This window comes from Temnothorax nylanderi, unplaced genomic scaffold, assembly GCF_030848795.1.
Source record: "Temnothorax nylanderi isolate EJ_2023f unplaced genomic scaffold, tnyl_v1.0 TNYL_tig0089_pilon, whole genome shotgun sequence".
In the NCBI taxonomy this organism is placed as follows: Eukaryota; Metazoa; Arthropoda; class Insecta; order Hymenoptera; family Formicidae; genus Temnothorax; species Temnothorax nylanderi.
The window spans coordinates 130,037-157,434 of record NW_027249151.1 but is presented as its reverse complement, the minus strand read 5'-3'; the positions used below and the strand labels follow the sequence as shown (position 1 = coordinate 157,434).

Below are 27,398 nucleotides of genomic sequence, written 5' to 3'. Positions count from 1 at the left end.
TATATGCATCGGGATGCCTTTTTATTTAATGCGACGTGCCTCCTTTTTTATATAGGAAGGATACTATATAATAAATAATATACTATATTGTGTTATTAATTTGTAAGACAATTTTCTATAATGTTTGAGTGTTATAGATTGTTATTTGATTAGAAGAGTGCTAACTTTGCCAATCTGATATTCTACACGAATCTTTTCATAACTATGATAATTTAATATATGATACGAAGGAACAACACGCGTATCCTCACAAAGCTGGGAATTAATTGTCAGTAATTCCTTATCTCGCTTTCTTCGTCTTTATCATTTATTATCGCTTCATAAGTCATCGCAAGGGATGGCCGCGCCGACCGATGGTCTTACGCCGACTAATCGAGTATATTTGAGAGTGATGTAGTGCCCGTTTTAGAGCGTACAGCGGTGGAGCCGTTAAAAAGTCACGCCCGTGTATTCGAAGATAAATTTCTCATCTCGCAATAATAATACGGAACAAGTGGCGCTGACCCGGCATAACGGTGCCACATCGGATGGAACATGATTTGCCGGTACATCAGAATCGATGTCGTAAATTTTTCGGAGCACGTTCTCGCGTTTCCGACTTCGTCGGAAAATAATTTATGTACGTTTTCGAGCACGGCGCGACCTCTCTACTCTCGTGGGTGGATACTCCGTCGGGGGCCATCAGAGTTCGTACAATTGAAATATCCGCATGCCGGGATCACCCATGCGCGAAACAATACGTTCAGAAACAGAGCGTATTCCGGGTACCTTTCTTACGGCTAATCTCTGAGGAAAGGAGGATAGGAGCACGATATCTAAACTAAGTTTCTTGCTGAGTTGCTTGTAACAAAACAGTATTAGCAGAGCCGAAGAGATACGAGAGCAGTATTCTTAAACAACAGCACCAGACAGATTTTCTAAAAAAGTAGATAAAACCACCTTTCGCGGTAATCAGTGAAGCAGCAAATAATCATTCTCTGTAGCATATTATTGAAAGTTTCTTTGGCGTGACGTAATACAAATTGAGTTCAATTTAAATTACATTACAATCTTTCCGTTCATAAAGATTTTCTTCTTCAATGGTCACCACAGTTAATAAAATTTCTCACTACTGCTAGTTCTAAGCTAGTCATCTATTATCTACCACAGATATGTATGCTATAAAGATTTATAGTTCATTTATAGTAATTACAACCTATCGGCTCGGCAATGCACACGAATATCAGCACCATTTATGTAATATTTAATACAGAAGCATGATATATGTAATTAATAAATCTTAACGAAAATTACTAAATCTCAGTCCCGCCTCTCGGATCGAGCGTTTTCATCGTTCAAATCAAGCAAAGGCGGCGTTCTCCTTCTGTCGTCATCACATTCGTTCCAAGTGGGTTGTATCATGTTCCTATCGGTAATCACGGTTTTATTGGTACTAGCTGATGCCTGCGAATCTGTATAATAAAAGCAATAAACGTTTTACGAGTAGAGAGTACAAGCAATTACTCATATTGGAACACAAACCTTGTCTGGAATGTTTTCCTCGATACGTAACTACGCACTTTTCCGAGCCAACCTCGTTGAGCCTTTCGCGAAATTTCGGCGTGGTAAAAGTATACAACAACGGATTGACCGCGCTATTCACCGGCAGAATGAAAATCACTACCCAGGCGTGTAAATCGGCTATAAATGTAATCCACTTATTAATATCTTTTAAATTTAACTGCGCTACTAAATATCTGAATTTATATTAATATTTTTTATAGATCTTTTATTGATCTACATTATTTTTATAATATATTCTATGTTCTAATTTTAACACTTGTAATTCTTTATATTAATTTCTTCGCGAAATGAAATAAGAAAGTAAATATTTTATTCGTTCGTGTTTCTCATGATAAAAGTATAGTATGCTAAAAAGAAATGTAGTTTAAGATTTGCATGCGTTTTTATCGAGCAAAGTTTGTAACGGAGGCGATGAAAGCAATGAAAGCGAGTCGGTGGGAACGCGAAAACTCGCATCAGCGTTTCTGCTTACGTGGCACGGGATATTTCATCATGGCGAGAATTTTCAACGCTATAATCGGTGCCCAACATGCCGCGTCTGTCAACACGATTAGGAAGAACCTGAGGGCGAACTCGGAATCGCCGACCGACAACGGCGTGGCACGGCGCGTTCTCCAGATGCTGGCGAACATGGCAACATAAACGTAACCGATAATCATCAATCTGCAAATGAATGCAATGATAGCTTTGAAAAGGCTCCCTTCTTCCAATGCAATATTATGGCAATCACGAAATGAGAATTGATTAAGATCGTGGTATACGTTGATTAAATTTTGTAACGAACGCTATACCGTTGACATAATTGTAGTTACGCGAAAATTCTGATACTAATGATTAGATGTAATTATGCAGTGCAGAACCAACTCCAAAAACTATTTGGATACAATTTTCTAAATAAATTTTAGAAATTTTGTTGTGATATCAAAAAATCAAAGAGACAGTCGGTAAATTATAATACATTCTTAGAGAAATGACAGCTGATTCCATATCACATAATTCCATCCGTGGTTCAATTACAAAGTTCTTGTAGTGTGTTTACCCGATGAGATTAAGTCCCAGAAAGATAAAGGCTGAGTATTCCCAGCCTATCAGATACGGATCGTCAATATGTAGAGGAAAGCACATTCCATTGACACCGTAGAATCGTGTGCTGCTTCTCCAATGGATAACTTTCGGGGAAAGTTTCAGAGAGAATAATCCGATTATGATGTGGAAAACTTCTATTATTTTCTCTTAAAAAAGTCTTCAGGTTTATTAAAATGACGTAATTAGTGGCTCAAGCATATTTATAATATTTGAAATATGAATTCAAAGATGTTTATATTTTACTGCTTTATGTAAAATATAATTATATAATAAATAATAATTAAAAATGATATTAAATTAAAGAAAAAATAATTAAAAAGCTAAATCAAAACATTATTCTATCGCGTAAACGAACCTGGCACGAGCGCGATGATAAGTCCGACAATCCAGATGACGATCATCGATGAGGATGCAGCTTGAGATGTCATGGCGCGATGACACTTCAAAGGTGCTGCGATCAGAATAAATCGCTCCACGGACATAAATGACAGGATGAGCACGGAAACCTTGCCGAGCAATTTACGATCATCTATTTTAATTTCCGATTTTTCTTAAGTGTCTTCTAATCTCAATTTACATTTAACTGTAATACGTAAACACTGCTATTCTAAGAAATTAGAATCGCGTGTTAATTGAAATCAGTTACCTATATCTAAATCGATTAAACTCGTTTCGAGAAAAATATGCGGTTTGATCGATATTTATTTGAGCAAAGAAATCACGAACACCATCAAGACGCTCGGTCGTGAGTGGGACCCAAAAACCGACATGTTTCAGTTCTCCGTGCAAATGCCTTACCATAATGACGTAAGAGTTGAATGCACTACATAATATCACTAACATATGTCGACATTTTGTCACGGCGCCCAGATTTCGCTCAACAGTAGCGCAAGCGGTCATTATAAATAATACCGTTAAATTGTATGTTGCGAATTGAAAATTGTGGGATTCACTGAAGTGTTGATGTGCATACCTCGGATGATGTCATCGCCAATGCTCCAAGGAGTGTGCAGGGCCACGAGGACATCCACGTATTCGCTTCCTCTTTGTAGTTATCGCGGAACCTCGCGTCTTCTATGGCGATTATGAAGAGGTATATTCCCATCAACATGTCGGACACTATAAAAGGTTTACGTGACTTTACCGCCTTGTAATTTATAGTGAGCCTAACATTAATATGCCCGATCGATCATCGTGTTGCGCTTTGTTGTGAACCGCAAACTATGATAACTCGCGTGCACTTCGTGATTCGATGCGTACCACGAATCATTTGAATAAGGATTATTTTCGCTGTCGTTATCTCGTGTCTATGCAATTCTAAAGTCGCAGCGAGCGGCTATTGAAATTTTTAAATTTTTCAAAATTTCACTGATTTCGAAGCATATACGTTTATTATCGAAAAAAGGACGATTAATATTTAGAACCACAAAATCAGAAAATTATTTTTATCCGATTCTCATATTTTTATATAATTATTTTATGTTACAATGTTTAAAAACTATTTGATTTCTTTGAATTTTCCGGATGTTTAGTTATCTTTTTGAAAAATGTGAGAAAAACTTTATTCTCACAAAAGCTTTAAATATTCCCGTTGGAAACAATTGCTTGCGCAATTACCTGCGAGATTTCTGATAATGATACTCAAAACGCGATTCTCATCTTTTGCGGTGAATCTCCCCCACAGAACGAGGCTATTACCGAGACAAGTGACACAAGATATGCTCCAAACGGCAGTCCTTAACAGAGGCTTGTCCAGCAAATGAGACATCGATGATACACCTTCGGAAAAAGAGAAAGACGGAAAGAGGAAGAAAGAGAGATATTGAGTCATTTTCCTTGACACGCATCTTGTCACGTTTCATTCAATATTGAATCAATCATGTTTCAATATTGAATCAAATATTCAATATTGAATCATGAATTGAATCAAATGCTGCAATTTGAGCAGCTTCTATCTCTAATCGCGATATACGCCTTACCATCGCTAGTAGGTCTGCATTTTTGCACCTTCGGTGCGTAAGTCATGCAATAATGAAATTTCTTGAAATATCTGCAAAATTTGGAATCCTGTGTCAAAAGATATAATTTGCAAAAAGATCATTTGCTTTTTAATAATCTTAAAAATTATAATGTCTTTGTTAAAAAAAACTATTGTGTATACGTTAAATAACCGCAAGAAACGTACACAAAGTCGAGTCTTGGAAACGCGTCGAATGCGTTTTTATCCATATTGTCCATGTTTATGTCCTCGACACTTCTGAAATTCCATATTTTATAATAAAAATTGATTACTTATTGCATTACATTAACTTATTTATACTGATATAAATTAATAAAGGAGACGTATTCACAAAATCAATATGAAAAATTTACTATTATAATCTCTCATGTTCCATTATTATTGAGTGGGAAAAATTGCACACTTATGCTTTTAAAGGAAAAACGATGCAACTTACAGAGAACGGAGATTACTCAATGGATCAAAAAGCGTCATTGATAACTCGACGACAGGATTGTAACCGATTAATCTGGAAGAATGAGACTATATCACGTACATCTCGCTAGGAGTAATGAATCTTATTTTCACAAACAGATTCCGGTTTACACGAACTTAAATTAAAACCGGTTGCGCTCGCGGGTACGTGACGTTTGCGTAGTTCACTTTCGTGAGCAGATCTTTAGCGGTTAAGTATCAGCGAATAGAGCTCAAGCACGTACGTAGCTCAAACATTTAGCGGTAAGGCTAAAGGATTATCGCGCGGATTGGTATTACAACACGGATATTTGTACTTACAACTTCGACAGATTATTCACAGGCTGGAACACGTTTGACGGTATCGTGACTATCCTGTTGTATGCCAAGTTGCTGAAACAAGGCTGTATTTTAATTGTGCCCGATCGCCGATATCTGATTTATAGTCAATCCATTAGATGCAGTTGAGTTTGCCATTAATAACGTTCGAGATAAAATGCAGTTTCCAACTTCTAACTGTATCTGCGTCAACGTCTGTTGTACGGTAATAAATCTTTAATACTTCAACTTTGAACAGATGTGAGTTATAATTGTACAAGAAAACACGGATATGACAATAAAAAATTAAACACTGCGTTTAATTATGTCTGTATCGCGATTAGAGTAAAAACCTATTTCACTTATATAGGACGTTACTTTAAAAGGAAATCGATCGCGCGACTTGGCACAGTAATATTGAATCGATAATCGGAATTACGTGATGTGTTTTATCCTGCGGTTACAATAACCGAACGCCGGTACCGTTAACTTGAAACCGAGTCACATTAACATTTATGCACTTACAGCTCAACAAGTTGTTGCAAATTCCGAAACGCGTTCTCGTCGATGCTGCTTACGCTATTGTCCTCCATACTCCTGAATCATCGTCGAGCCGTTAGCTCGCATGAATCTTATTAACAATGACAGTAATCGCTTCCGTAATCTACTTACGTACGTACAGTGATTTCAAAGCGGGGCATCCGGCGAATAGATCTTCCGTTATCGACTCGAAGTGGTTTCCGTCCAATATTCTAAAACGGAAAATCAAAACATGTACATGTTTTCTATTTTCATTAAATACGTGTGTATTACATGTATAGGTTTACATTTCTGTCAACACCGGCAATCGTGGTAGCTTCAACGCGGACGTCGTTAACATGTTCTTACTCAGATTTCTACTTGTAAATAGAAAAGAGCAAGTTAATATATATTATCAATCAACATGCAATGATTACGGACGATGTAATCCTACTAACAGCTGATTGGTGATCGTTAACAGCGATTCTTATAAATAAAAAAGTATGACACGTGGAAAATTAATTCTTCTCGAAAGGAGCGACACTGATAAATTTTCACAATTGACTGTATTTTTGTTGCAATTTATTTCAATCTGATTGCATAAGATTTGCATATTATTCGCCTTTCATTCAAACTGTCGCGAAATTACTGCACGGATTAAGGAAGCAATCTATAAACGGATCTATATTTTTTATAATGATGTGCTGTAGAGACTCTCTGACGCAGTGATTATATACACAGAGTAAATAATAAGCATGCTTATCGTACGTGGATTAGATTACTCGGAAATTAGTGACTGATTTCAAGCTTTATTTTGTATGAATCATATAGCTCCAAAATTTATGAACAATACTAGTGTAAGTAAAGCAGACTATTTCAAATAATAATGTTAAATAAATAAATAATATATATATATATATATATATATATATACATATATATAGCATTTTAAGTAAAAAAGAACGCTAAATATATATAACGTTGATTATAGAAAGCAAGTATTTATGTCACAATAAATGGATGGAGAAAGTTAACAGATTGAGATCGTCATTAATTTTTCATAATTTAACATAGTAGAGTAATGTAAAATAACTCCAAACTGAGATAATTTTACATCAAGTACGCAGCAGTGCTGTCTTCCAAGTCAGAAAAATTTGCCGTCACAATTTTATTTTGATCCAGTAGCAGAGTCTCTAATTTATTCAGTCCCGTTAGATGCCCCGGTAGGATCTCGCTGATGCTATTATTTGTGAGAATTCTGTACACATAAACGAGTTTCGTTATATGCAAATACTTTTCAGAGTATTATGAATTATTTAACGTAAAATGTACTTACAACCAAAACAATTTAGATTGATGGTGAAAAACCCCTTTTTCTAACTTGACTATATCGTTATCATCGAGATATCTGAAATCATAGAAAACTGTAAGGTTTTATGCAGAGTTTTGTTAAGTTTTTTATATTCTGCATCTCGAGGCAAGGACAACTTACAACAAGCGTATCTCCGGATATCTCGATAACGCGTTGCGAGATAAGTGCGTGACCGAGTTGTCAGTTAGGAAACTGCAGAGGTCATATATCCATGTTATTATTAATTAATAGTGTTCAGAGAAACACACACTTAATTGATTTAAAACCACCCATAATTCTATCGAGCAAATCAATCGAATTGCTAATATTAGTTATCTAACGTGCAACATGTTGTATATATAAAAATGATGTCATAAAAATAACATTTTTCTGTGAAGCGTACATTGCTGTTACGTTTGGTGACAGGTTCTTGGGCACATCGGTATAATTCGTACAAGTCGCACGACACGCGTGGTAAATGCATCCAGCTGGAGCGTCAAATTTATCTGAAAAAATATAGGAATTTTTAAATATCTCAAATATCGTATTTATCGCGTACTTTATGATATATTACCGCAATTCTCCGAGTTTCCCCAATCTCGTTCTTTCATAAACCAATCCCAGTTTCCGTGCATGTCAACTGCACAGCAAATTTATCAATTAGGGACACGAAATTATCTTTGGAAATCTAGAAATCAGGATAAAATCTTTCTCCTTCAAACGTAAAGTTACGATAAATAAAAGTTAGTGCTGCTAAGATAAAATATGTGTCGTTATTAAAATACTTATGAAGTAATGAATGATTAAGATAGTGAGATAATAGAATTTGTTTGTACTAGCGAATCGGAAGTTTAAGAAGAAGAGAACAACCAATCCCGTCAAAATAACAGATTTCAAATTTCTTATTTTAAATTACAGAAATTATTAAGGTGCTTTGGTTGGAATTTGACGAGATACAAAAGTGATTATATATACCAATTTATTTTCCATTAAACACTTTTTCGAAGTTCTGTATATGTATCCTATAATAGGATGTCTACATATAAATGACACTAGTTTTTCTAATATTAACAGATTTTACGACTAATTAATTAATAAATTGTAAGAAAATTCGAGTAGAAATTAAAATGGACTTGTGGCAAAAATTGTGGTAATTATTAATATAAATAAGATTTGGAACACACAGCAATTTTCTGTGGATTCATCGTCGCTATGCGGACAATCCGGTACACCGTTGCACCAGCTACGTTGCGGTATACACATAGTACTGTTGAGACACAGGAAGGTACCGATGGGACATTTGTCTGAAATATGAAACATACGAAAATATGCCAGAGTTTGTTGATATTACATTTTCTTGGTAAACTGTATCATAAAATTGTGACTATTGTGAGAATCGTTCTTCCACAAAAATGTTTATCATGTGGCAGTTTATCACGTATGCAGGCGATGGTTAACGTACTATTGTATATTTTCAGTGGAAACAATCTAATAATTCAAGTCTCACGCCTAGCTCGAAGGACGCACTTTTATCTTGTTAAAGCGACGCGTACGTGCTAAGGAATAGAAAATAGCTATTAAGTAATTTGTATATTCAACGAAACGTTCAAATCATGGTCTGTTATACCACGCAAAAAGGAAGATATTATGTATAATAATTGCAAATAATAAATAAAGATTTTATATGATAGAAGGTTCTTTCATCTTTTATAATATGTACCATACATAAATAAATATGAGTACCTCTTCCAAATAAAAAAATAAGAAATTCTATCGTATTCTTAGAACTGCTCTAATCAGAACTACCAACAATATTTATGTAATTTAGAAAATTTTATAATATAAATTATTATAATTTTCACAATACTTATTTTTCTCTTTAAAGTTATTAATTTTTATTAACTCACAAATAAATAATGAAGTCGCAATCGTTGGAAAATTCTTTGTAATAACCAAAATTAACAATGAAATCCGCTGAAAATAAATCTGTCTATAGGTATTAATAATTGTACCTTGATTGAGGTAGTACATTAGTCCAGAAAGCAAGCAGAGTGTTGTAATCAGTGATGCACCGACGATAACGATATGCTTATATTTCATAATTTTTAAATATATTTGCTATCTTTACGCAATAAATTGATTTAATTTCTCTAATATAATTATAATCTTAAAATTTAGGCGAAGAATAAATAATTTTTGTATTCGAATCACTATATTGAATCACCATACGAATTTTTACGTGCGTCGTGTAACTTGCTAGCACTCAGGACACTAACTGACACTAGTTGCATCCGTTTGTTCGTGATGTAAGTTTCAATGTATTGCACACGCGCTCTTCGTCGACCCTGGAGAAGCTTTCCTATGTAGTTCTTCTAATCTTCCGACCAGCAGCCTCCCTTGCCCATAAGCATAGTAACGTGTGTATAAATAAGACTTACTACAGAGGCTACGGAATTCTTAATTTCTTGCAATCTTTTTTTACAAATGTTGCATCCCATTATTATAGAATAACACAAAGTAAAATTTTATAAAGAATTATTTCTTAATCAATATAGCTATAAACATACATTTATATATTATTGTTGTAAAAACAGAATAAATATTTTAAATCGTTTAAGAAAGTGATTCTATCATACAAAGATCAAGCTCTAAAAATAAGCTGATAATTTCTTCTAATGAAGAAATTTAAGTTTTTAAGGGAGATTAAATGAAATGGACAGATTTTAATTATACGTAATAATTAATACTAAATTGCATTAGCCTAAAGGTACGTATAAATTTTCAGAAATAAAGTTGCTATTTTCTGGAGAACTTAGTACTTTTTATGAGTAAGGCTCCATCAAGGGTGAATATCGCAATAATTTTACCTACGGTCAAAGCACATCGCACAGTGCCTAAAATACGACATAAAGTTCATGAGACATGCAAATTTGCCTGCATTTGTACCGTTGGAGATTGCTCGATTCACACGAGTGATTCACCCTGCTGCAGCTGGTGAAATTTTGCACAATATCTCACGCGATAACCACCATAGAGATTAGGGATTAATAAAAAGGAAATAATATCGATTTCAGACTCGTGCAAAGTTTCCTCTGGCGAGGAGTTCGGCTATTTTTCTATTCCAAAACAATTATGTCCTCGCGCGCTTCGATACGCTTCAATTTCTCCTTATTAAAGTTTTGCTTCTTAAAAGAGTTTTGCGCATTTATTAATTATCGATGAAAAATCGTGTGATTACGAATGGAATTGTTCTACAACGAGCAGATGTTATTGACGCGGAGCAGGCCTGTTGCTCTCGATATTTAATCTGTGACTGGAAAGTCACAACGGTTTTCTGATCACAAGCTATTTTTGTTCACTTTGATCTCAGCGAAAAATATACATAATATCAACAAGATGTTGAGATTACTTTCGCGTTACCGTATCGATGGAATTAACTGTTGCCCTTATTGATAACGAGAGCTTTATCGAAATTCCGATAAGGAAAACAGGATGATTCAATACAAATGTTAGCAATATTTATCGGCAATATCAATGTTTTTCGTGCCTACAGTATTTTACATAACGTCAGTATATTATACATTTAGGATTTTAATTAGTAATTTAGCCCTTTCAAATAATCTTTATTTAAAATATAGTATTTAAGGGGAGGTTCTCATCTAGCGACCCAAAAGTAAGGTGATTTTCTTGAATTTTTTTTTCATAGAAGGAAGTAAATAAATAACTGAAGGTTTTTGACACTTATTTATGGAGTCTAAGAGTACATAGAAAAATTTTTTTTAATAGAAATTACTGCCGTGGAATGGTGTTACACGTGGTGCATCGTGACCGCGTCAAAAAAAGATGTCCAATTGGCAATCACTCTAGCACCTGTAAAAATTATCAGAAATCAAAAATCCAAAAATTTTCATGAAATATATAATATTTGTTGGAGCTTGAACCTATAATATAAATAAAAAGTCGAAAATTAAAAAAATGACGGACATTTGAATTTTGAGTACCGTTTTTTCACGTTTTTTCTCAAAATTCAAATGTCCGTCATTTTTTTAATTTTCGACTTTTTATTCATATTATAGGTTCAAGCTCCAACAAATATTATATATTTCATGAAAATTTTTGGATTTTTGATTTCTGATAATTTTTACAGGTGCTAGAGTGATTGCCAATTGGACATCTTTTTTTGACGCGGTCACGATGCACCACGTGTAACACCATTCCACGGCAGTAATTTCTATTAAAAAAAATTTTTCTATGTACTCTTAGACTCCATAAATAAGTGTCAAAAACCTTCAGTTATTCATTTACTTCCTTCTATGAAAAAAAAATTCAAGAAAATCACCTTACTTTTGGGTCGCTAGATGAGAACCTCCCCTTAAAGGAATTTAGCATTTAAATCGTTAGCTAAAAAAATCGGACAGGATTGCTGTTACTTAAATGAATGAAGTAATACCTCGTTCGTACAATTTGCTCACTAATCCTTATTAATATCTCAATCTGTGCATTAAAATCTCCATCAGCGGGGATTATGGCTTGACATTATCCTGCGGATAACGGAAAATTCTATGGCTCTTTCGACAGGTTCCGGCAACTGTACTCTTCCGTACGAGCTGCTGGCTTCGTATGAACATATCGGAGACATACTCTTATGCTCTATTTTGATTTCATTACCGCTCAGCACGTTCTTGTGCATCGGCGCGATGTCGGAGTGTTCTGGTCCGTCTGAAGTGTTATTTGTACGGCCAACTGTATGTCGGTTCTATGTCATCGAATAAGAAATGTCCAATGAAAATCGAAAAAATGATTTTGAACTCATGCAAGTAAAAAATGTGGATAGAAATCCATAATTATAAAGTTTATTTTCAAAGTATTCGACTATGTTTCGATGACTATCATTCATTCAGTCAGGATATTAATTCAGTAATTAGTAGTTCGTAATTTTTAGATAAGATTTATAATGTCTCAGATATTACAAATTTTAATACTCTTAACGTAATTTCGAAATGTTACTTGTAACATCTTATTAATTTGGTTCAATACATGCCAATCACTTCGAGTTTAATGAGAGAAAAAAAAACTCATTATATAATTTGGCAAAAAACTATTGACGTCAAAAAACATATTTCAGAGCTCTCGATCGCATTATTTTACAAACTGAATACCAATCGAGTTAGTACGTCTTCTAATGATATGCATTGCTCGATCGCGAAAGCCGTTATACTTAACGGCCGGAAAGTTTTACATCTTTTCCCTGGAAACGTTCGGCACGGTAATTCCGATCTCCGCGAATGTTTCCAATAGGACAATTATGGTTATCTGAAGCGCGACCGCTTTGTGTTTCTGGTTCATTTAATTTACCTATAAATAAACTGCAAGGAGAATTAAGAGGTATGATGCAGCTGCGCTCCGTTGCAGATCGTAAAGGCATCCATGGCGTACCTTCAGAGAACTATTACGTAGTTCATCAATCTCAAATTGGGAATGGATTATTAGATTCGAGAAGACGCAAGAAGTTCTTATGGTTTTTGTGAACAATAAAAATGCTTATTTTTAAAGATATTAATATCAATATAAATTTTATTATACGACGTGTCAATATCACATTTTTATACTTTTCTATCTCTTTAATACGTTACTTGTAATAGTTATCATTAAGGGACACGTAGTGTCTCGCGCCAAGTATATGTATTACATACATCTTATCGAATTACAGCTCGATTTTTTAAATTAATCTAATTATATCTTGAAAATACCTACCTACCTGTGGTATGCAGTAAATTATGCAACACTTACGCCAACTCGATTGACAATAATCGTTGACGATTGATTAGGAAGACAAGTCTGTCATTCAAGCGGGAGATAAAACTTCAACGAAACGTCAAGGGTTAACTTGTACCATAATTGACTGCACATAGACTGTAATATTGAGTACAATGATAAAATCTGGGACAGGATATGTTTACAAGAATAAGATCTGTCGGTCATAGCAAGACGGGACGATCACGGTAATTTAAAACAATTCACCGACGTCATTCCGCCTTAACACGACCGACGTTCCGTCATTTTTTTTTTGGCTGAAGGAGTTGAAAGAAAAATTTATTTTCGTTTATTCAGGAGAGATACAGAGTGTACAATGTTCACAGGATACAAATTATGCATGTCCTTCCTCGTTCTATCTTTTTTTCGTTTGTGCTATTCCCGATTGTGGATGCGCAACGGATCGGTGATCGTTATCGCGCGCGTGCACGCAGCGTTCGCGATCTATGCGGGTGATGCACACGCGGCCAAGCGCATTCTGCTTCGCGTTTTCAGTGAGAATGCTCGGAAAATGAAACAGCGTTCGCGAGAGGGGAAAAGGGAGATGAAGAAAGCGTATCTCGCGGACGTATCGATACATATGCGGTTCGTTATGCTCGCAGAAGTGCATCACGTACGAGCACGTACGATCAATGCACGTACAAATACAAGTTATCTTACAATAACTCGTCGAACGAGTTTTTCGAGAGCTACGACTGTTTGCATATAAATTCATGAAGATGTCCTCGGTACGGTGTTTCGCGTGATTTCTCGGTAATCGGACGCATCATATCCTGTATTAAAAAAAAAAAAAAAAAAGAGTTTCTCGACCGTCGCGATATAAGACGTGAGATCCTAAGCGCGATCCGTACAGCATCCGCGCGCGAGAAAATCATGTGCATCGATTCCGCATTTCCCGCGACATAAATCCTCAACGCCTGACGGCTTCGTTCCTTTCTTTTCTCCTTCAGCGTATTTCCCCGTTTCTGTCTCGTATTTCCTCTCCCTTTTTTTCTATATGTAATAAAAGATAAGATTGCGGGTGAGAGACATAGCGTTTCCTTTCCTGTTACCCCCTTGCCACACTATCGAAATTGCAAGACGTCCACGTTGGCCGACGGTGGTGGTTTTTCAGGAGAAGGGAGAGGCTAATGCGGGGGGATTGAGAAAATGTGCTACAGACATGTCTAGCTATCTCCGAGATAGAGAGAAAGAGAGAGGAGGGAGAGAGAGAAAGAGGTACGAATCGGGCGCATGACAGCCTCGAATCAATAAAGGAGATAAGATTTGGCGTACAAGGATAACATTGATGTTCACCGTTTCGCGATCCTCGGCCTCCCATTCGCCGACAGGTACCTCATCTTTCTGCTTAGCGATCTCGACAACAACGGCCCACGTTCTTATCGCACGTCTAAATTCTCCGTTTAAGCCGTGCAAAGTATAGTACAATCCCAGAACCTTAGAACTTAAGAGATAGCGGTGATTAACGTCAGGAATATACGGACGATTAGCCAGCGAGTTTAATGTATCGAGATAATGAGTGTTGTAATGGATGGCCGGGAATTGGTGCAATGAGAGCCGATAGCACGGGAAACCGATATGTACTATTAAATGTGATGAAAGAGATTTCTTTGCAACAGATCCGAATGCCATGACATTTATGATCAAGAATCGTCTGGTGACGCGCGCGCATGCATTACTTCGATTCCATAAAGCTGAAATATTTTTCTGTGATGAAAAACCCGCGAGTGATTGTGAAACATGCGAGAGAATAGCGAGACAGAAGCTTCAACCGTGGATAAACGACATTAGTAATAGCAGTAATAACGATCACAGTAATTCGAGTGCGACATGCGGCGGTATAAAAAAAATGTACGAGTAAATTAAAGAAATTTGTTCTGAACGATTATCATGATGAAGATAATCATCATGAGATTATTAACTGTCCTGTTTCTTCACAGTTACACATACGATGTAATGATCATGTTCGACATGAATAATGAACGTGGGTGAAGAAGCAAAAAGAATTCTGACAATTACTAAAATAGATATGCAATTCGTGTATTATTGGTGAAAGCGTTAGCATCTTTGTCATATTTTATTGCCATTTGTGTGAAATGTAATTACGCGAAGTTCTCGATTATAATCAATATCATTTTCTAACTAAAACATAGCTCTGTCATAAGAAAAAAAAAAAAAACGTATTGCACTGTAATTAATATGCTTTGCGGGATTTAATTGTTCCATGCTAAAAGTACACATTACATGTCTCCGCAACTTGAACTTTTGTCAGTTATAATTATATACGCGCGCGTGTATATGTGCGTGTACGTAAATACATTCACACACACACATCTACATACCGTTAAATGTTAATGAATTACATGGCAAAATGAATAAACGTCCAATTTGTCAGAGACAATCAATACGACACGTTCCTTTTGTCGCTAAATAGAGATCCTAAGTATATCATTTGCATAAACTTAAAGAACTTTATATTTGTAAAAGAAGAAAGAAGTTGATAACAAAAGAAAAATACGTATGCATGAACAAAATGTTTCTTTCGATAGTGCGTAAAAATTCTGTTTATTAAAATTATTGAGCTTCGCGCCAACCACATCTTGGATCTAGCAAAGTAAACATTAGTCGAGCAATTTCAGAAAAATACAAGAGCTACAAATATTTTTTTGTTTGCAGAACAAAAGATGTTCGATACTTTAATGATATGTCAATGAATGAACAAGTCTCATAACATATTAAAATTTTCTTATATAACATGTTCACGAAGAATTTTTATAGAAGATATTTATGGATAAATGAGGTATTTAGTCATTATTATGTACGAGTATCAGCAATACGTTATGCATACGTTTACGTATTCCACACTGAGAAAAAAATATTTTAATCCAAAAAAATATTTATTAGGTGGCTCTCCTAATAGCATATTTACTTACTTTTTACACATATTTATTTAGAATATTAGATATTTTTATTTAATTAAAATTGAAATTGAAATAAAAATATCTAAAAAGTAAGTAAATATGCTATTAGGAGCCACCTAATAAATATTTTTTTGGATTAAAATATTTTTTTTCTCAGTGCATAAAAAAAATATTAAGTGACTTCGAGAGGAGACTCTGCGACTAAAAAAAGTTGAAATTTAAGCGATATCTCAAAAATAAATAAAAATAAACGAAGTAATCTCCTTATTTCAACACGAATCTACCCGACCTCACTTGCGAGTTGCAAATCAAATGATTTCTAAATCACGAATGATTACTAAAAATAAAATATCAATAGGGAAATATCCTCCCCCTTTCACGTGGAATCTATATAGAAGGGTTATTACGAACGATGTCGATCACTACGAAATAAACCTATGACTGTTCCACGGTACCGTGTGATAATACCTAATTAATAATAAATTCGACTGGATGCATTTGTGCACATTGATGTATCTAAACGAATTCGCTGTAGACTTCATGATCAGTTATTTATATAGAGAGATAATCGCGTTTTTAATCATGTCATGTAACGTCAATAACGTGTGGAAAGCGAAAGGGTTTATGATCGATCAAACCAACTGGCCTAGTGTTCCTTGTACGGTACCGTAATATACCTCAATCCCAGATTCAAGCATGAAATTAGCGTGAATCCATGAAAAAGCGAAGAAATAAGATATTACTGTTTTTTTAGTACATAGGAAAACGTATATATCCCGATCAATAAATAAAATGGCTCGACAAGACAAGCATTGAAAGAGTGAAACCTACCACCTCAGGCGCATCTACGAATATATACAAGTAACGGAATGATTCCTAATCACTGAACATTAAATCATGACACTTGCAAAGCATTATAATCAAGATTTTCATGTCATATTTAAAATTTAATTAGCAGTTACTATTAAATTGTATATATATTGCATTAATAAAAATTCCAATATAACAATCGAGTTGTTAGCGGTGTCGATTATGCGGGGAAAGAGAAATATTTCTTCTTATAATTCTCAATGCTAGTACGAATTGCGTTTGAAATTTTTAACTTGACAAATATTACTCTGCAAGTACCTGATTTTTGCGTATACTGCGCGGTATTCGCAAGTTTCGTTTACAAGTACCAAAGAATGAACATCAAATACCTTGTAGCATATGATTAGTGGACATGCCTTTAACACGTGAATTGAGGACTGTAATAGATGAGAAGGTAATCGGAATCAGGATCAAGGATCAGAGCCGTAGAGAGTGGGAGCGAGTTGAACACCTGAAAAAACTCACCAGTTGGTGACAGGTGATTTCAATCATCCAAGTGTCCAATAAGCCCGTTTTCTAATTCGTTAAAGCTATAACTTTGCTTCTGAGCAAAAACTAAAAGGCGGCTCCGTACGAAACTGTCTCACGCAACATAATTGTCAATAAGATAGTCAATGGCCTATTTAGGATGTTTCATTTGCAAGTCTCTATTTCTTATCTTCTTACAGTGACTATTATCTACGTACTTTGTAAATGAAACATCCTCGGACTTATGCCAGTGTCGGTGATCCTTGTAATGCAGTTATATTATCGATCGCATTACAGTTGCATAGCGAAAAGTGACGAAGCAAACCATTAGTGTCTTTCTTTTATGTGTACAATGGTAAGCTCCAGGAGTAAATAATATTCTACTCTGCAACTTGCATGGAACACCTAATCCTTATAAATAATAGCAACATTAAGTATCGCGTAAATAATAGTTCATACTTAGTACAAACAGTGAAGCGTATTAAAACGCTAACAGTACAGTACTGTTTGCAAAACCCTAAACAGGCAGATCACGGCACGTGACTTGCGTTGTTATGAATAATAAAGTATATCAGAGCTACTTACAACTAAATCGTACGCATATGCATTTTTTAAAGCATATTCCGCAGTGCATTACAAAAATGCACTTTATATAAGAATATATTTTATATTTTGTGTTTTTTTTTCTAACATGCGGAAACACTCGCAAATACGGAAATTTCCATACATGTAATTTTCTCGATCAAACTATTCCTGTACGTCATGTAAATTAAATGTAAAATTATGTTACATCAAGTATTATCAAATCTTAAGTTCCTTGTTCAAGTGTTTATCGATAAAAAAAAGAGTAATGTAAATGATATATACAAAAAGGAAATATAAAAAGTATGATTACTATTCTGTTTCCAAGCGAAATAGATTTTTAACCTTCATGGCGGCAAATCTTTTCAACTATATGTTTCAAAATCATTACCCCAGTGATATAAATGACATCACAGACACTGGCACAATCGTGTAAGCTTCCAGCGTAATTGTTCCCATTGACTGTCGATGTTTTTCTTTATAATACTATTAATTATAGTGTCTCACACATAAACACATAAATTGTCATCAATTGATTGATTCCACACCTGAACAGCTTCCTCCATTGCGTGACGCTGTTTTGCTTTTACGAAACGAAGGACTTACAGTGGGCAGTGGATGGTTGCATGAGAAATGTTTACAGTCTAGATGATCCAGAAGAGCATCTGTGGATTGACGTGAGATAGTAATCCCACGATGATCATCAGGTGCATACAAATCCTTCCTGCGCTACTGTAGTCGCACTAGTAGGTCCTTCCTACATAACAGATATACATCAAGGAAGAATGAATCATATGATTAATTGTCGTCAATAAAACGTCAAGTTTATCTTAATGTATTTCCATTCCTTGGAATATGTATTCGCAATTGCGATTGAGTTCCTTCATGAAATGTAAAACTATTTAATATTTATTTGCGGTGGCATATTAATCTTATTTTTCAGATCTGAAAAACTTTTTTCAGAATCGCAAAAGTAACAACTGCTACTGATAATGCTTACATTTCTAACGCATCTAGAATTCTGTATTAAGCAAAAAGAAATGTATCAATAGATAGATAAATAAAAAAGCAAAAACTATTATCATGCGTCTATCTTTTTTTACCTCTACTTGGCGAGATGGAAGGAATAAAAAAAAAATATATATATTTCATAGTAAATAAAAATTTTTCACTTACTATGTTTCATTTTTATATTCAATTATTTTATCCTGTTATAAAAATTATTATTTATTATATATACAATGTCTTACGTCCTTATTAGTTGACAGATTCTGTTTGTATTCCTCTGTATGTACATTGAAACCAGAATTGCTATCTTCTCCGCAAGATTGAACGTTGACTAACGTTGTGTTCTCCGTCTATAAACGGGTTATTAAACACATTCAAATTATGTATATAAGTGTTATTACATTTAGCTTTGTTATTATATTTAAATCTATATCTAAAATTTGAAGCATCTTTTTTTCCTCTTTGACTGCAATATAAAGTAGGTATGCTCCTCACTTGGTCTTCCGCCTCATTGATTCGCCGCTTCTTTCCACACGCATCGAGCGACTGATCCGATAATCTCTTCTTGCCACTTGTATCGCCTTGACTTCGTGGTGATACGCTACCACTGTTTCCATTTCCAGCAATGCTGCCGTTCCGATGCACACCGCTAGAAACCTGCAAAAATTTTTGTATGGTAAGTGTGGTAAGCAATTGGATATCTTAAACTGTGATTACTCGAAATATAATTTGATTATTATAGATAGAACTTATATGTATAAAATATTCGCTACGTTTGACAGTTCTCTTTCGTTATGTTCTCTTGCACAATACATATGCAAACATTATGCAGTACAATAATATAAAATTAACAATGTTAATAAAATTCAAGTTAGAGTATGTTCTCTATACCTTCCTGTCCTTTTTTAGCAAACTTGGCGATACATAAGTATGCAAGTCCTTCCTTTTTACATGTTTAGCTTCAATCCACATTCCCTCTTTGAACATATTTATTTGTTCTGCTTGCCTCTCAACTGTAACAAATACATATGTGATTATATATTCTAAATTTGTATAATTTATAGTCAAATCTACCTGTATCCACAAAGGATTTGATATCGTATGTGAGGTCAACATTGATATTCTCGCTCTTCTCGCTTTTTTCGCTCTTTTCGCGCATAGCAAAAGCCAGGCCGATGAACCACATAGAACACTGTTTGCCGGATTCGGGATTCAATGGTGGAAACGCCTCCGGATTAACGTGTGCCAAAGTAATATGAGGATTCCTTTCCAACATACCTGTGAGAATGGTTATGATTTTGCCAATTTGGCATCCGCGGATTATTAGTATCGTAATACATATAAAAATAATAAATATATATGTATGTACAATTTCACCATTACAAGACACAGATTAAAATAAAAACTAATAATTGCTCATTTTCCTGAAAAATTATTATAATTTATTCTAGCTTTTAATATATATTTTTGTTGGTTCGTATTCATAGCATTTTTGCAACGTATTTTGCAACGTTAATCTACGTGATAAACAAAATAAAACAAAAAAGATAAGGAAATAATAAGCACAGACTGTTAAATAGTTACAATCTAATTATTTTGTAAGGAGCAAATTTAAATAAGTTTTAAACGTCAATAATATCATATTAATCTGCTGTCTCACATAGCGCACTACTTGAACACATCTATTTCAATTTTTACAATACTTTAATACATTAATTTGTATCTAGATCCCACAGATGTTAAGTAAACTCAGGTAATAAGAAATAAAGCATTTTCATGAAAAGAGAAATAATATATGTTCCTTGTAAATGTATCATTATATTCGATCTGTTACCTATTAAGTGTCGTATTTTTGACTCGACAAGGCCGCACCACTCAAGTTGATCCTCCGCGCTTGCACTTTTGGCTAACAATATGATGTAATGCTTGTATTTGCCAAAAAAGTTTGGCGGCTCGAACAATTTATCCCACGTTGCTTTACCCATGATAATTTCCTCAGTTATGGCCAGTCCGTTTTCAAACGCTTCTTGCATGATGGTTCTAGTCGATACGGACACGTTGAAGGTAGAGTTTTGTTGAGGATACGCTGGCGTAATTATTGGCATCAGATGATATCTATCTGACACATTGACCTTAAAAAAAATTAAAAATAATGTTAAAAAATAAATATATTTTACGCAAAATTTTATTATATAATATTATCCTACCACGCATTATTTGAAATATTTATATATATATATATATAAAGTATGAAAGCTATAGTTCTTACTCTTGGATCCCAAACTGGATAACCCAAATTGACATTATCAGGTTGTTTTAAAAGTACTGGCTGTGGCCACTTCCATTGAGAGAATACAAGGAAAAATTTTTCTATCAGAGTTGCAGCCACGGCATTAGGATAAAGCTGACACGTCCGAGCGACTAACATTGCCCAAGATACACCACCAAGATAACCTAAGACGTTACTGTATATGCCATGTCCTAAAAATAGAAAAAAAAAAAACCATCAGAATTAGCAAATTTTATACATCATGCGTTAAGTCATTATAAAATAATAACTAATTAAAATATTATATAATCTCACGTTTTGCCCATAATTTTATAGCTCTAAGAGCCAATCTGAAATTTTCTATATTAGGTACTAAACGCAGTATCTCATCCGTTACTCTACAACCATTAAGACTTCTGACACACTTCTGATCAAGATTTTTTAATAACATGTCATCCCTGAGATCCTACAAACATTTATAAAAAGATTTATTGCAGAAGGTAAAATTCACAGAGAGCATTTTGTTTTTATATAAATATAAAATACTAACCATTGAATCTGGAATTTCCTTAAGTGTTAACTTTGCAAACAGCATGTCAATTTCTATACCATCAAAGTTCATTTTTATAACTGGTACAAAGGCTTCCTCCACTGCCTACAATGTAATTAAGTATTGCCAACGTTATCAAATCTGAATTAAATATGTATTAAAGACTACTGTATATGTACAAATATATTTAACTTGATTTTTTCATAAATTTGATAATCATAAATATTTTCCTCTACCAAATGCATTTTAGATGAATGTAATATATAAATTAAATACTATACCGCACATACAAGAGCTTCTTCTGAAGAAATAAATATATTTAATAAGGTGTGCGGCGTTACATATATTATATATCCTTCAATTACGTACCCTTAAATCTGTGACTTCTTCCTGCATTTTCAATAATTCGAAAAAGGACGTAAAATAATCCGATCTATATATATGACGCGGTACAACACACAATGCGTCAATGTCTGCGCCTTTGTGATGTACACCTAACCTATATGAACCGAACGTGTATATTTTACCACCCACTTGTTCGGCCACGTTAGGTGGCATGTTTCTAGCTACACTCGTATCCCTTATCCATTGTTTAACCAGTGCGTTCAGTTTGCTGTAAGAATAAGCAGGTTTCAACGGTTGACAAATATAGCAGTACCTTATTAGTTGTTTTCCATTTACACTCAAGTGATCTGAGTCACTCAGTTATGTGAGTATTTTATACTCAGGTAAGATATGTTATTTTGTATTTACTTGCTTATTTTGGTGACAAAGCTACCGCATAATAATACAGGTCCACAGCCTCACTTTTAATGTGAGTCTATTAGATTCATTAAAGCACATGGTCTCGATTGTGGATAAAAACTCAGTTGAATCTCACTTGCCGGCATGCAAAAGAAACGTGCATTTAACTGAGTTATGACATTACAAGTGAGAATTATCTGAGTTTTGATGTAAATGGAAAGCAACTATTATCAACAAATTATTAACGATAATTATATTATGTAAACAATTATAAATTACTTGTCAGACATACCTTAAAATCTCCATTCTATGGTTCAACTCTTCCTCAGATTCGAAAACATTGTAGGGTCTCAGGGCCTCCTTCAATTCGTTGGTTCTGGCAATGTCCGTGGGCTTGGGTTCAGCTACGCTGATAGCTGATGTCATCCCTAGAGTGCGTAAATTGTTCTTCTCGCTTGACGCAGAGTTCGCATTAGAATTATTATTACTTTGCGTCGGCCACATTTTGATATCTTTCAATTAAGTATGAACCTGCGAACAGACGCCTCGCTGTAAATATCTGTATCAATCATACAACAACTTTCGTCATTCTCACGCTTCTGGAATAATCTGGATATAAATCACACAAGAGAACAAAATATATTAAAAATACAGGGAGCATCGAGATAAATACTATTTTGAGATAAGAACGATCTTTGTTTCAACGTGCGCACGATCCACGTGCTTTGTTCCAATCACTCGGTCCAATAAGTCCCTCGTGAATGAAGATTCTAGCTAAACAATGGTCGACGCGTCACGGTGCGTCGGGGAACCGAGCGAGGGACGAAATCGGGACAAAGAGCCAGACAAAGAGACACGCGCGCCAGGGTCTTACCGCTTGATAATGCTTGATAATGTTTCGTCAAAGATGCAACGGCATGATAAATAAGATGTACAGGACGAAGTACTCCGCTCGTGTTGTCAGGTTATAAAACACAGCACAAGTGCACGCGTTTAGCGCGGCATAGCGCGGCGCGTCGAGTCGCGCTGCGGTCGCTGACGAGGGGAACGACGACGACGATGACAACGACGACGACGACGACGACGTCGAGTTCCCTGGGGAAATCCACGCGCCACGCGGACACCACCGTCACGGTCACGGGCTTACGACGGCGCGGGCCTACCCGTAAACAACCTCCGCGGTAACGGCGGTCGCATTTAGACGTGCGAGTGGCGAAGCGCGTCCGAGAACTCCGAGATCTCGGCGGCGGTCTTCCCGGTTGCGTGCGTACGCGCGGCAGCGGCGTTTCCCGGCGTTGTAACCCCCTCGTCGCGTCGAACGGCGGGCGGGCGGCGGCGGCGTCGCGGATCCGGAGTCTCTGCACTGCGTCGCGACGCTACGTAAATAAACGGCCGAGCGGTTAACGCACGCGAAAAAAAATAATCGGAGGCAACACGTATATCCGCGCACCCCGCGCCACGCACACCACCTACAACGCTGGCTGCAACACAAACATGGCGTAGTTTGGTAGTTTCCCCCTCGTCCGCTCGTCGGCTTCGCAATCTTCGCATTGGCTCGTTTTTGCTGAACTCGCTGATAGCGACATCTGACCTGGACGCGTCTAATTACGTGATCGCGAGCGATTGATATGGATAATGCAGAATTTATGAAGTATTTTTATTTTTAATCATTTTTAATAATTATTACGATCTTTTCGTACGTCACGTTTAGTCCTTTAAGCTATATCCACACAAACTTGCATAAGCCCATAAACATAGGCATAAGAGAATTGATTGGTCCATATGCATGTGCATAAGAAAATAGACCAATCCGTTTCTTTATGCATATGGTTATGCACCTATGCAAGTTTGTCTGGATAGACCTTTATGTATCAGTGGAGTATTCGAAACGACAAGTAAATTATCAGACGCACATAACTTCGAACCACGAATATTTGGACAAAAATGAAAGAAAAAAATGTCTGTCTTGTGGAAATGCATAAAAAAGAGTATTAATTAGTACTAGCCACAGATATCTATACTAAGGGTCGATTTCACAGCCTCTGATTAATGTGATCCTCCGATTAAACTCACTCTGCATCTCTTTCTAACTGTCCCCCTAGAAAGAGACGAAGAGTGATGCTAGGTCTACAATGCGAGTCGCAAAGTCGTGAGTCGCAAGAATTGACCAATCACAAACGAATTTGAGGAGAATAATCGACTGTGATTGGTCAATTCTTGCGACTCACGACTTTGCGACTTCCATTGTAGACCCAGCATGAGTTTAATCGGAGGATCAAGTTAATCGGAGACTGTGAAATCGGCCCTAAACTAGATTGTTAACATTTAACACGTCATCAATATTAGGTCTGTTCTATTTAGGGTCACTATTTCCAACGTCTGTTAGGGCCAATTTCACCAACGTCGGTTAGCTTAACCGACGGTTAAAGTTAGCAGGATTGACCAATAGAAATGGATTCACCCTGCATTTCTATTGGTCAATCCTGCTAACTTTAACCGTCGGTTAAGCTAACCGTGGTTGGTGAAATTGCCCCTTAATCTCTAACCGACGGTTTTTAGAGTAACTAATAGAAATTGACTATTCTGAAAACTTTTCAGAATAGTCAGTAGAAATTGTCTATTTTGAAAGTTAACCGTCGGTTAGAGATTAACAGATGTTTTGGAAATGGTGACCCTTAGCGCAACTTCTTGCACAGTTCATCTTTTCTCTCTTTCTCTCCAACGTGAAAAGAAAAAGGGGAAAGATGAACCGTGCAAGAAGTTTGGCCAAAAAGAATAGGCCTATTGAAATACTGCGGCTTGCGTCGCATGAAATTTAATTTTGATTGCATCAGAGAAAATGGCGGCGGTCCTGGTGGTGAATCAAACGTGATTTGTAGACACTTATAACAGCGTCGATGCCACGTCATAGGTACTTACAGCGTCGCCGCGTCTCGGTGATACGTGGCCGTGAAATTGCTAGAAAAAAGTGAAATGGCTTCAAAATATTGAAGATTTGAATTTTAAACCAGGAAAATTGGACGTCAATTTTCCTTGCTCTGTCAATTTTCAGCAAAAGGATTTTATAACTGTACTTATAGCTGTTCCCCCTGATGAAATAATTTTTAATATTTTCTCAGAAATTTTGTAAAGGCTTATGTCCACGATGCTAGAAATCGCTTCGAGATCTTGTACGGAGAAAGAATTAACCAATCGCATTGGTCAATCGTCGAATTGCGTTTAAATATGATTGGTCAATTTTTTCTCTGTCCGAGATCTCGGAGCGATTTCTAGTATCGTGGATACGAGGCTTCAGTATTAGGACTTATGAAAAATTCTGAAAAAATATCTAAAATTTCTCAGATACTTTCAGAAATAATTGGATGAAGATTTTCGAAATATTTCAGTATCCGTATATATTATAATATATTATACACAAAACATTCCTCTTTTTCCACACAATTTTGGAAAATAAAATTGTGTGAAAAATAAAATTCTCGTATTTATTGATTATTTCACTCCTTTTCTGAATTGTCCTGTTCTGAAGCTAGGCACCTGGCACTAACGAAATGGCATAATTGTGCCGGAAATTTTGTTACGTCGGCCAGCGTTTTTTGCACCGAGGCGAGAAGGATGCTGACAGAAGGAGAGGAAGAAAACGAGGTAAAACTACGCGAAGCGCGAGTTTTATTTGCGGCTCTAGGCTCTAGGCGCAGCTTACCCGGAAGGGACACTTCAGCCGGAGCATTTGCTATCTACCGCTAAATTAGCGTTGGAATTAATCTCCATCCACTCTCGCGCTTCGCGTGGTCTCCGGACCGTGCAACTTCGACGAATATCGTATTCTTTCATAGGTACGTCCTATCGCGCAGCAATATATTCAGTATACCGTCCACAAGGGCTTTGTCACAAAAATACGATAGTAAATGAGTGAATTTGGTATAATTAACAGGTCATTCGCTGTCATTTCCTATATTATATATAAAAAATAAGGATTTCTTACTCATATATATTATACATAAATGTAGGTAAACAAATGTAAGCTTACAAATGAAAGATCCTTAATAAAAAACCGATTACAATTATCCTTTGAATCATTAAGGTTTTTTTTAAATGCTAATGAATTTCTGCTGGCTCTGTATCCATTTGCTGGTTCCGTATCCATATACGATGACAATTGTTCTCTCTGACATGATCAATATTCATGAAATAGTCCGGGAATTTTCCAAATAATCGGATATTTTGGCAATTCCTCGCATAACTCAGCGGTCGTCACATAACTATTGGATTTAGATGCAGCATTTTATTTCTCGGATGACGTCGTTGGTATTTTGTTATTTTATCAAAGAATCAACAAGGAATTTAAGCCAACGATAGCCTTTGTTATCGCAATTGTTAAGACACGGCCCGCGGCATTATTTGCTCTTCGAATTTAAATTTTATAACGTAGTATTTATGTTTCCTCACATCTGGTTGACTGGCACTGGTTTTCTCCTTTGTGTGTGATTTCTCCTTTGTCTGCATCACTCGAGAAGTCATGAGTATAGCGAGAACCAGCGAAATTAAATGTTTTTGAGTCGTATGCTTCGAGACCGTGAACTATGATTGCACATGATTGCACATCGTAACTTCATCCTAAACGATTTAACGAATCTTCACATTCTGAACCACGTACTTTATACCAAAATCAAGAGATACGTCGATTTGATGATGAACAAATCGATCTTGAATGCAAAGATTTAACGATATTTGTTCTCTAGGCATTCGAATCGTTGTGTCCATGTCACTTAAATACGCTTTAATTTTAAATACGTTTTAAGTTTATTACAGATCAATATTGTGTGATAATGAGTGAGTGAGTGAGAAAGAGAGAGAGAGAAAGA

At 35.7% G+C, this 27,398-nt stretch overlaps 2 protein-coding genes across 3 annotated transcripts; both read right to left on the bottom strand.

The window, feature by feature from the left end:
- Positions 1–967: 967 nt before the first annotated feature.
- Positions 968–9,567, bottom strand: Lgr3 (Leucine-rich repeat-containing G protein-coupled receptor 3). The gene is given in 23 exon segments (XM_071710368.1): positions 968–1,451; positions 1,522–1,537; positions 1,539–1,573; positions 1,576–1,680; positions 2,036–2,226; positions 2,603–2,732; positions 3,005–3,155; positions 3,623–3,768; positions 4,267–4,428; positions 4,629–4,699; positions 4,835–4,906; positions 5,106–5,177; positions 5,444–5,515; positions 5,966–6,037; positions 6,121–6,192; positions 6,268–6,336; positions 7,074–7,217; positions 7,296–7,367; positions 7,452–7,523; positions 7,714–7,816; positions 7,885–7,950; positions 8,495–8,614; positions 9,323–9,567. Coding segments are annotated over 23 exon segments (2,253 nt in total). The 5' UTR covers positions 9,411–9,567; the 3' UTR covers positions 968–1,299.
- Positions 9,568–13,477: 3,910 nt separating this feature from the next.
- Positions 13,478–24,047, bottom strand: Hrg (poly(A) polymerase hiiragi). 2 transcript variants are annotated; one of them, XM_071710450.1, is made up of 12 exons: positions 23,411–24,047; positions 22,829–23,095; positions 22,162–22,405; positions 21,793–21,897; positions 21,558–21,708; positions 21,243–21,454; positions 20,808–21,105; positions 20,048–20,251; positions 19,865–19,986; positions 19,469–19,630; positions 19,216–19,323; positions 13,478–18,722 (listed from the first exon to the last, which is right to left on the bottom strand). In XM_071710450.1, the coding sequence occupies exons 2-12, from the start codon at positions 23,038–23,040 to the stop codon at positions 18,669–18,671; spliced, it is 1,872 nt and encodes a 623-aa protein (XP_071566551.1). In that variant the 5' UTR covers positions 23,041–23,095; positions 23,411–24,047; the 3' UTR covers positions 13,478–18,668. The 2 variants fall into 2 exon arrangements, with proteins under 2 accessions (XP_071566551.1, XP_071566550.1); XM_071710449.1 differs by having other exon boundaries at positions 22,829–23,067.
- Positions 24,048–27,398: the final 3,351 nt, after the last annotated feature.

What these genes read in the sequence shown, in the direction of transcription:
- Hrg (XM_071710450.1), bottom strand. Translation starts at nt 23,040, where the DNA reads ATGTGGCCGACGCAAAGTAATAATAATTCTAATGCGAACTCTGCGTCA. An exon ending in AGGAAATTCCAGATTCAATG is followed by an intron (nt 21,709 to 21,792) that starts GTTAGTATTTTA and finishes AAATGTTTGTAG; the next exon opens with GATCTCAGGGATGACATGTT. An exon ending in AAAAATACGACACTTAATAG is followed by an intron (nt 20,252 to 20,807) that starts GTAACAGATCGA and finishes CCATTCTCACAG; the next exon opens with GTATGTTGGAAAGGAATCCT.